Source organism: Sipha flava, unplaced genomic scaffold, assembly GCF_003268045.1.
Source record: "Sipha flava isolate LNK unplaced genomic scaffold, YSA_version1 40_pilon_pilon, whole genome shotgun sequence".
Lineage (NCBI taxonomy): Eukaryota > Metazoa > Arthropoda > Insecta > Hemiptera > Aphididae > Sipha > Sipha flava.
Window position 1 is genome coordinate 68,310 of NW_020273126.1, and position 10,602 is coordinate 78,911.

At 26.7% G+C, this 10,602-nt stretch overlaps 2 protein-coding genes across 4 annotated transcripts; both read left to right on the top strand.

Moving 5' to 3' along the window:
• The first annotated feature begins 1,510 nt into the window (after nucleotides 1-1,510).
• Nucleotides 1,511-3,198, top strand: LOC112688863 (NADH dehydrogenase [ubiquinone] iron-sulfur protein 6, mitochondrial). Its single transcript, XM_025562266.1, has 3 exons — nucleotides 1,511-1,845; nucleotides 1,903-2,079; nucleotides 2,988-3,198. Exons 1-3 carry the CDS (start codon nucleotides 1,717-1,719, stop codon nucleotides 3,051-3,053), a joined length of 372 nt encoding a protein of 123 aa, XP_025418051.1. The 5' UTR covers nucleotides 1,511-1,716; the 3' UTR covers nucleotides 3,054-3,198.
• A 2,016-nt stretch (nucleotides 3,199-5,214) lies between these two features.
• On the top strand, nucleotides 5,215-7,135 carry LOC112688837. 3 transcript variants are annotated; one of them, XM_025562225.1, is made up of 4 exons: nucleotides 5,215-5,696; nucleotides 5,971-6,353; nucleotides 6,445-6,698; nucleotides 6,830-7,135. In XM_025562225.1, exons 2-3 carry the CDS (start codon nucleotides 6,198-6,200, stop codon nucleotides 6,655-6,657), a joined length of 369 nt encoding a protein of 122 aa, XP_025418010.1. In that variant the 5' UTR covers nucleotides 5,215-5,696; nucleotides 5,971-6,197; the 3' UTR covers nucleotides 6,658-6,698; nucleotides 6,830-7,135. The 3 variants fall into 3 exon arrangements, with proteins under 3 accessions (XP_025418010.1, XP_025418009.1, XP_025418008.1); XM_025562224.1 differs by having other exon boundaries at nucleotides 5,215-5,345; nucleotides 5,433-6,353; XM_025562223.1 differs by having other exon boundaries at nucleotides 5,215-6,353.
• The last annotated feature ends 3,467 nt before the right edge of the window (nucleotides 7,136-10,602 follow it).

The window sequence follows — 10,602 nt, forward strand, 5'->3', positions numbered from 1 at the left end:
AAATATGGCTCAATTGGAGAAACATTGTTGTTATTAGAAAATTGTATGAAATTTGAGCCTTGTTCGGTAATAAATGCTTTTACAGTAATTTTTATATTTTTAAGTCTGCGCATTGTTGAAAAAATTATATCATTTAATTCCCTACCAGAACAGCTTTTTGAAATTAAATAATAAGAAATTGGTTGTTTCCAACTATAGTTTAGACCTCTAATCATAAAAACAAGAGCATGATTAGCAGGTTTGTATGTGACATTATTGTTTGTTTGATTTAAGCCAATTATTTTATCTTTTGACACATAGTAAAAAAGATAAGTTTTTATGGACATTTCGTCTGCACAAAGAATGCATTCTAGTGCTTCAAGAAGAAAATTTTTAGTTTTAAAAGATAAAAAGTTGAACATAAAATCATAAGACCAGGTTTCAGTTCATATTTTGCAGTGATTGTTCTTAATGTACGAAAGAAGGAAGTAAAAGATTGAAGTAATTGGAATACATTAAGTCCAAGAAAATGAAGAGTTAGAGCAAATATATATAATATAGTTCCTGAACTAGAAAAATAGTTCATATCGTTTGTGATACCAAATTGTATGAATCATTTAAACTATAGTACGGCCACTGAGAGAGCGGTATTCCTTCGCGCATACAAATTATTGAGCTCCGTGGTTTTGCCGCCGTAAATTCCCTTATAACGCAACGACCAGTGGCTTATACTGTGCTGGTAGCGTGGCGTTGGCGTCCAGCGTTTTATCATGTTTAGTGGTGGGAATGCGCGATAACGGACGAGTTTTAGTCGCGGCTTAGCAGCGCTCTCTCAGTGGCCATGATAGTGAACTTGATAAACTGTGTGAACTAAAGAATAGTTCATTTGAACTATTAATTTCAGTGAACTGTGAACTAATAAACTTTTTCTTAAATTGAACTGGACTAACCTTCTCTACTATATAGGTGTTAATATATATTACCTATAACCATTGCTTGATTTGGCAAAATTAAAGAAGGGGGACTCTGTTTGCTTGAAATAAAATTGCGTCCCCAAAACTTGGTAAGCCTTATAATTATAACGTATTAATAGTAGGGGGACGCTAAAATTTCTAAAAATTAGAAGGGGTACTCCGTCCTCCCTCAAGTTGAGCACTGCCTATAACACTCAAAAGGACAAAAAAAAATTGACTGTTTCATAGAGGTGACCTTTAACGAAAGTTTTACTGTTATATGATATCTGTTTCCGTCCAGAGACGTATTTAGAGTTTTGACACCCCGGGTAAAGTTTTATTGCCACCCCTACACACGTTTTATACGATTTTTCAAAAATATCATATATATATATATAAATCGCAGTGTGGTCTTATATATTAACAGTGTAATCTTAAAATACTAAAAATGTTTGATAGATGAATGAATATGGATAATGGATTTTGGTTGCAAAAAAATGTCACCCGGAGGCGATGATACCCCCCCCTCTCAAAATACGTCCCTGCTTTTGCCGTTGAAAATCGATGTATTTCATTAACGACTTATTTTTTTCCTTGTCTGTGGGCCAAATCAACTTTGTCCGCGGGTCGTCATTTGATGACCCCTGCCATGGAGTGTATACAATCTCAGTCCGAACTTTACTGATAATACATCTATTATCAGGCATCATATGTTTAGACTGGCAATTAATCCGACCGAAACGACTTTTTTAACGCGTTTTCTATCGTTTTTGAACTGCGTGTAATGGCGTTGAATATGTTGAACGTTAGAGTTGGTGCTTCAGTGTCAAAGCGCGCGTGTTTAGTAGCTGTTGTCAAGGTGACTAGGAAGTTCTCTTGGGAACCGAAGGAAGTGAAAACGCACACTGGTCAAGTGAGTAGGAAAGATATTGGTTTATTTTCAGTAACTCTGTTTCGTTCTATACCGTAGAAATGGGAGAAAGATGACTATCGTCTAGCGCGTTTCGTTGACAAGGAAAAACAAGTGAACCCATCGTTTGCCATTGATCTCATCAGTCAGGTCCCACCGAAAGCGTGTAAGCAACGAGTAGTGTACTGCGATGGTGGTGGTGGATCTTTAGGACACCCAAAAGTCTATATTAATCTGGTAAGTTTGCCGTGTTCATGCCAATCATGTATAAAGATTACCCTACTATGAGATTATTCCAATTGCAACAACACGTTTGTTCCTCCTATTATTTCATGATGTTATTCATTTTAATCAGAGACATATGATTGGAAATCTAATATTCGATTTAAGTTTTGAAGTTTTTCATTTTATTTTGTAAACATAGAAGTTATGTTAAACATGCTTAATAATTGATGTGATTAATAAATTAATATTAGTGAAAGTTAATATATTTTTATTATAATAAAATGATTTGTATTATTTTAATTATTTTTGTATACAAATATTGATATATTCATTCACATGATAAATATTTAAAAATAAGTTAGTTTTTTTGATTAATTTTATGAACAAAATATTTATTGTAAATTAAATAATTGATACTATCATATGTTACAATTAATGGTATAATAAATATCTAAGTTAACTTGTTGATTTAGAAAAAAAATCAATTTATTATTACTGTATTTAATATAAAGTTTAAAAATACTTCATCAAGATGAATATTTATATTTTTGTATTTACATCTTACTTAAGTAACTAAAGTTTAATAATTCACTTTAAAATGTTGGTCCAAATTATATAATTTATGTTTAGTAGTAAAATCTAAATTTTAGAAGTCGCTACTAGTATTTAACTTATATATATATGATTTAAAAATAACAATTTATAATCAACTCTTTTTGGTTTTAATATTTTTAATCTAAGAGCTATTTTATGCTATCACTTTAGTCTACTTCTTTTTAATCGGTTTATGCTATATTATTCAAATCCTTATCTATTAAAACAAACCATTTATTTAGTATTAATTTGAAGTATCTTTAAGATATTATTTATTACTAAAATAAGCTTATATTATGTATCTAATTTTTGTTATTTTTATGTAGGATAAACCTGGAAATCACTCGTGCAACTATTGTGGTTTACAGTTTTTTAAGGAGGACAGTCATTGAAAATAATTATACAATCATACTATTCAACTACATTTTGTTTGCAATTGTCTTAGATTTATAGATACCGGATGATAATTATCACATATTGTAAATTGAAAACTATTGTAATAAGAAATTAATTAAATTTGTTACAAAAAAATTAGAATTATTTGAATATTTGTTTAGAAAAATTAAAATTAAAAAATTAATTGCTATAGAAATTATAATTAAAAAACAAATACATTTTTTTTATTATTGTGTATGGCATGGTAAATAAAAAATAATAATAGAATAACAAAAAAAAAACATTATAAATGTATTTAAAATAATGTTTGATATTCTTGTAAATTAAAACAAAAGACTTATAAATGTTACCTATTTTTTTTCTAATTAAATTTTTATGGAAGTAAAATTTTAATACATATTGAATAAATTGAAATAATTCAAAAATTGTCCATTCAATGCATAATAAGTTTTGCAATATAAGATACAAAAAAATACATAAAAATTATGCGTATCCATGTAAAATTTAAAATTTTTTTGAACAAAATAATTATTTTTAAATAAAAATGTTGGATTAAATAAATGTTGATACAATAGTGATTTATTATTTCCTTTTAAAAAATTATATGATTTAAAATAAATATTGAAAATAATTGAACTAAATATATTATTATCATTATGTATTATAAAAATAAAATTAATAACAATTAAAAACAACTAAAACTTAAGTAATATAATTCGAAATTTGATAAATATTAGTATAGAATATGAGAGAATAGAATATGCGTTTTGAGTTTGAATACGGTCTCGGTGGCCTAATTTTTTCTATTATTTTTAAATTTTTTTGTCTCCTTTTTATTTATTAATTTTACAATTGGTCATGTCTCGGGGAAGGTTTTAATCTATAATACGACTTGAAAAAATTACTGAAAATATTGAAAATAATAATAAAATAAAACTTGTATTTTCGTCGCATCGTCATTGAACATGTTATGGTGACGGTAACAGTACCACGGCCGCGGAGAGAAAAATTTGGACTTGGGGGGTTAGGGATATTCTCAATGGAAAATTATTTTTGAATAAATTAAATTACATAAAAAGTAAATTTTACCTATTATAAAATAATTTATATTATTTAGTAGCATACAAAATTTATATATATTTATGAGTATTTTATTTGACATGCTATTTTATTGAGATATAGGTATTGGTTTAACTATTGATTTGTTTGGAGATGAGATATTTAGACCGAAAGTTACTAAATTATTTTATGGCAACACCATCAGTCTTATAAAAGACAATTTTCTAGAACTTTATTTATATAATTATAACTCAGTTATTATTTTGGATTTGATATTAATTACAAATATTTTGTAATAGTGTACTGCAGTGGGGTATATAGGGGGAGGAGTGCCTAGTGGGCTACAGCCCCCTCGAAATGTTTAAAAAACTTAAAAATTATTTTAAACGTTTATTATACGTTTGTATTTTAATGGTGCTTTATTCATATTTAGAATTTGCGTCCAATGTCAAATAATTTTGGGACATTCTGTAAATGAAATGTAGATAAGTACATACTGTGTTTTGTTAGTAATTCTTAGATAGCAGTGGTAATTAACTCAGTCCATAGTAGCTCCTCCCAAAAATATTTGGTGTAATTTTCTGGTGTACTGAAATCAAGTAAACAAAAATTGCGAGCGGCTATTTAATGAATAGTTGAAGACACTTATTTTCGGTTTTACACCTCAGTGAAGAGGGGCAGCAAAAAGGTGTTGCCCTTGGGCGGAGAAATCTTAATAAGAGCCTGGCTGTATACTTATAATTCCTACTGATTTACCTTTCCAGTTTAAGAGATTTCAATTCAAAGTTCAAGTTTATTTCGCTATTATAATTAATAAGGCTCAAGATCAAACAATTAAATATGTTGGTATTGATTTGCGCTCTGATTAATATAAATTATCAAGAACGGGTAAAACGGAAAATCAATTTATTATAATAACGGGTCGAGTACGATTGCACGTGTAATAGTATATTTTGACTAAAGACCGGATTTAATTCATATTGCAATTTTTTTTTGCTATATACCAAATCTCATGAAATGTATAGTCGATATATTTATAGTACTTTATGTGTTATGTCTATACATTAGAATTGTATTTAATTATCAATTTTAATTCAAAAAAGTAACATTCATCTAATTTTTTATCTAGCTTTTGAATTTTTATAATGTCCAATTAAATCCGGTCTTTAATTATGACTCGGGCTGAACCAGTGTGGAAAATGTGAAACACATCACACATTTAACAGGCGGTAAGTTTGATTGTCTTTCATTGTCATATATCTTAATGTTTAATAATAAAGATAATAAATATGATATCGCGGTTTACGTATTTATAGATAGTTTACGCCAAATTCAGTTAGGTGGACAACGTGGTAACAATGTAATATAGTGTAATATTATGTGTTATGGAAAACTTTAAAATTTTAACGTGTGAATGCGGAAAAGATCTTGCAGTATTAAATAATGATAAATATTAATTTGCAAGACAACGCAAAGACGGATTAATGAAATGGAAATGTTCCAATAACCGCTGTAGTGCCAGTTTATTAACGAAAATGGATAAAACGTTTCATTCGTCAAATGGTGAACATGTAAATCATGTAAGTAATACTAATTAAAAAATTGAAAGACAGATTTTAAGAGAAAATTCTAAGCGAAAAGTTAAATATAATACATCTACAAGACTTTTAAAAATTATTAGAACTGAGTTACTAAATAGTGACTTATCAAATATTACGCACGATGATATTACATTAGTGCGAAAAGCAATTTATGACAAGAAGAGAAAACAATACACAATTTACCATACTTCTTTAAATGAAGTTATATCCTAATTGAAGAATATGCAAAATAACGATTTATGTTTATTTAAAGGTGATCAATTTGTTTTTGTTCCTGAAACCAATGACTTCGTTTGTATAACAACATGCCAAAATTTAAATTTTATGTCGAAACAAATTTAATTGTTTGGAGATGGTACTTATGATTTTGCACCAACATTTTTTTCACAGTTATATATATTACACACATACGTAAATGGTTTTTATGTGCCTATTGTTCATTTTTTTTTACCAACCAAAACAAAACAAATTTACATTAAAATGTGGAAGTATCTTTTGCAAATATGTCCAGCTCTTAACATTCAAAAGCTGCATTTGGACTTCGAAATCGGTGCTTACGAAGCAGTCAAAGAAATATTTCCAAATGTCATTATTGAAACTTGCCGTTTTCATTTAGCCCAAGTTTGGTGGAGAAAAGTAAGAAATAAGAATAATTTTAGATTTAGAGTCCTTTATTTTTTACTCTAATTAATAATGTATAATATATTTTATATTATCTTTATGACAGATAAACAGAGAATCAACATTAAGAAGTGCATATAAAGACAACAATGATAAATTAGGTCAATGGCTTAAATTATTTTTTGGTTTGCCTTTTCTTCTTCCCATTGATGTTGATAATGCATTTATACAACTTATGGCAATATATCCAGACTTAGAAGTTGGGAGTTTATTTTCGGATTACGTGTTAAACACATACATTGAACATGATTCGCTATGACCACCTATTCTTTTGGTACAAGTTCCAACATTAAATCAAAGGTACCTAATATACTATAACATAGTAACTTAATATTTTATTAATAGGTACTATAGGTATTTTTTATAATATTATATTTATCTGCTATTATTTGGTCTACATATTTGTTGTAAATTATTATTTTATTTTTAAGAACCACCAATGCAACAGAAAGTTTCCACAGAACTTACAACAGGCAATTTTATAGTACGCTTCCTCCTAGTAATTTCTGTTTTAGAGGAAACCCAAACGCAAACCGTATCAATAATGAAGTCAATTGAAAACAATATTATCAAAATAATGGCCAGCAAAGATTATGATCGTATTATTTCAATAATTAATGTATATAAAGAGTTAACAAACTAAGGACATTATAAGGTATCTAAAATTAACTGGAAATAAATACTTGGGAAAAAAAATTAAATTGTATATAAATATAAATTTTTTATTTTAATCTTAAGCTGACAGTTAAATATAAATATATTGTATTTTTTATCTTAAACTGACAAATAAATAAAATATTTTATACATAAATATAAATATTGTGTATTTTTTTTTTTTAACTGATGAATAATTGATATCTGTATATTTTATTTATATTTTGTATTTATTATTGTTGTGGCAATATCGCATAAAAGTTGGTTGGTAAAAACATTCTCAATTGTGTTATTAAAAAAGGTACGGCCGATAAGGAACAAGAAATGTTATTTACTCTGAAGTATTTTCATTAAATAAAATAAATAAATATAAATGGTTTTTAATTTTATTTAAGTAAATATTTCAAAAAAAACCATATTACTTAATGACACACAATCATATTTTATTTTAAAGAAACAGTGTAAAATTAAAAGAAATAATTAAAATGGGATAATCTTACCCTTACAACAATTTTTACGCACAACGATGTGCACGAGGTCAGCTAAATATATAAAAGAAGGATAAATTGTAGGTGATACTAAGTTCATCGGGTCAAATATACCTATGAAAAATATAGTAATAGCAAAGTGGAGCCTACTTTGTACTGGCTCAGCTTATACATTAATAATTAAAATAATATATTTTACTGCATTGTTTTGTCTGTTGGTAAATGAAAAGATCCTACTATGTTGAATGTATATTATACATAAATAAAATAATATTATTTTAATTTTAATTAAATGTATCATCTTATAATTTATAATAATTAAAATAATTATTAAATAATTGTAAATTAATAATATAATTTATACAATAAAATTTATTTTTAAATTAAAAATGAAAAATAAATGTTCATATAAATCCAGCTATATTTACAATATAGATAAATAACATTTTATAGAAACATGACATGGCTAAGTATTGTTGCCAGTTACTGATGCCTGTGTTGTTTTTTAGTTATTCTTAGATTTCTTAGATAATTATTGAAATATACCTAATGAACTTGAATCTTATAATTTCAAACTTTAAAGAAAAAAACGTAATTCTTGAGTTTCTGAATATAAAATCATGTAAAAACATAATTTCATCTGTAATAATACTTCACAAATATTAACTAATTTATATTCTTTCGGATTTTTTATTTTCTGTACTTAAGTAAACGATTTTATACCCAATTAGCAGTCACCCAAAATCGTTTTGCAAATTTAATTATGATATCTATCGATGATTACAAACATCCAGTCCGGAAGTTTCTGAATCATGTTACATCTTTTTAATTTTTATATGACTTATTACAATTCGATACAGTTTTTAGTGTAAACGTCATGCTGCAGATACGATTAAAAAAATAATGAAAAATACCCACTAAAGAGTTAAACTAATTTAGTATTTAATGGAGGGAGGTTTAATGGTTATACTATTTGCAAACACAATATTGTGTTCAATTAAGGATAACAATTTAGGGTTAAAAATACTTACGTAAACACACTTGTACCTAAAGTTCACATATGGCACATTATGTCTGAACACCGTCATCACAATAGGATTAAAATGATAATACGCTTTGCCGTTAATATTATTAATATGAACGAGTGTATTATGTGTAAACAACTATGAGCTGTATTAGAACTACACATTTTTGGCGTAAAATGTCTTGCATATTTAAATTTTATTTTTTTACAGTAATAAAATGTTTATAAATAAAAAAAAGAACCGAAATTAATTACTTAATATAATAATCCATTGTCCTTTACTTTATACTAAACGTTTATCACTGTTCAATTACTTAAAATCTTCTAATGTCTCACCTCATCTTCCTTCAATACTTAACACCCAATCTGAAATGGTCATTAAGCAAATAATTATTTTCTTATTGGAAGCTGGCTTTGCAATTTAAGTTATTTATACTTTTTTTTCACACTATTATCCAAGCACCCATATTGATACAATGTAATTTTTTTTTTTTTTTATATACTTATAATTTTTGTCAATTGTTACCTTTTATTGTTTTCTTATGTTAATGTTTAACTGTGTTATCTTTAAGTGTCGAGCTGTCATAGTTTTTACTAGAAGCTAATAAAAAAAAAAAAAAAATAATAATAATTCATTCTCTTATATAAGTTCGGACCAGGATCTTTCTGCTCTTGGTTTATAAAAATAAATTTTTGAATATCTCTAATAATGGCATGTTATATACTCATATTTTAAAAAAATACTGTTTTTTATTATTAATTTACCATTGTCATTGATTATATATTATTAATATATAATTAGTAGTATTAATTACGATTACGGTATTGGTATATAAGTAAAAAATATAATATTAGTATTTTTTTTGTCTCTTAAATATTTTAAATTTATAAATACATCTAGAGGGCAAAACGATTTATATTATTCGAGTCAAACGTTCCCCTCTATATTTTAAAATAAAGAAAATTGAAGGAAATCAAGCCATGATTTTCTATCTTTCTCTATCATACGCGCATCATAGAGATTTGGACACAGACTATATTCATATAGTCTGTGATTTAAACGTCATCTATTTCCAACTCATCGATCGATCAATTTATGTAATAAAGATTTTAATAACGTATTGGAATCACTCGTAAAGTTAGTAGTCGTACAGTCGTACAGCCGTAATGGAATCAGTCGATACTCCTACTTTTTCTATATGTTGTACTTATCTGCCAACAAATTAACATCAGTTGATTTTTTTGTTTCCAACTTGTTTAGTTAGTTGTGTGAAATTTTTGGAGACAAAATAAAAAATACCTATTTCAAGTAGGCTTTACGACAAATTCAAATTAGTTTTCAAAATTCTTATTCTATTCATTTTTTTTAGTTGAGCTAGTCTAACAAAATAAAGTAAATATCTCTTATATAGAATAAAATATTTATATATATATATATATTTATTAATATACCACGAGTTTGCTACAACGTAAATAATATTATAATTCACAAGATGGTCCCATTTGGCGTTTGAGGTCGAAATAATTTAACGGCCATTTAGAAAATAAAATAAAGTAAGCCAACTACCAAATCTTGGATGTATTAAATATACATTTTATATGTAATGGGTACATTTAAATTGGTCTTTGGTCACTGGAAATTAGCCTAAGGCTATACAGTGGATTCCGTTTAATGTGGGCACCGGTTAATATGGACTTATTGTGGAAAAACAGGTTTGGTCCCAATACAAATATATATTAACAATGTTAAATAAAACCGCGTAATATAGGCACTCGATTCGGTTTATGTGGACAATTTTATTTTATCATAGCGTTAGACACATATGTATTTAAAAACAATTAATTTAATTGAGTTTCGTCATATCTATGAGATTGTGTTAATTGAAAGTAATAAAAATTACCATTCAAACATGGGATTTTGATATGAGTAAATTTTATTAGATGTAATAAATTACATTCTGAGTTGACTAAATTGAATGAACAATTTTTACTTATTCAAAACTATACTTAGTTTGAAAACATTGATGAAAATGCTCCT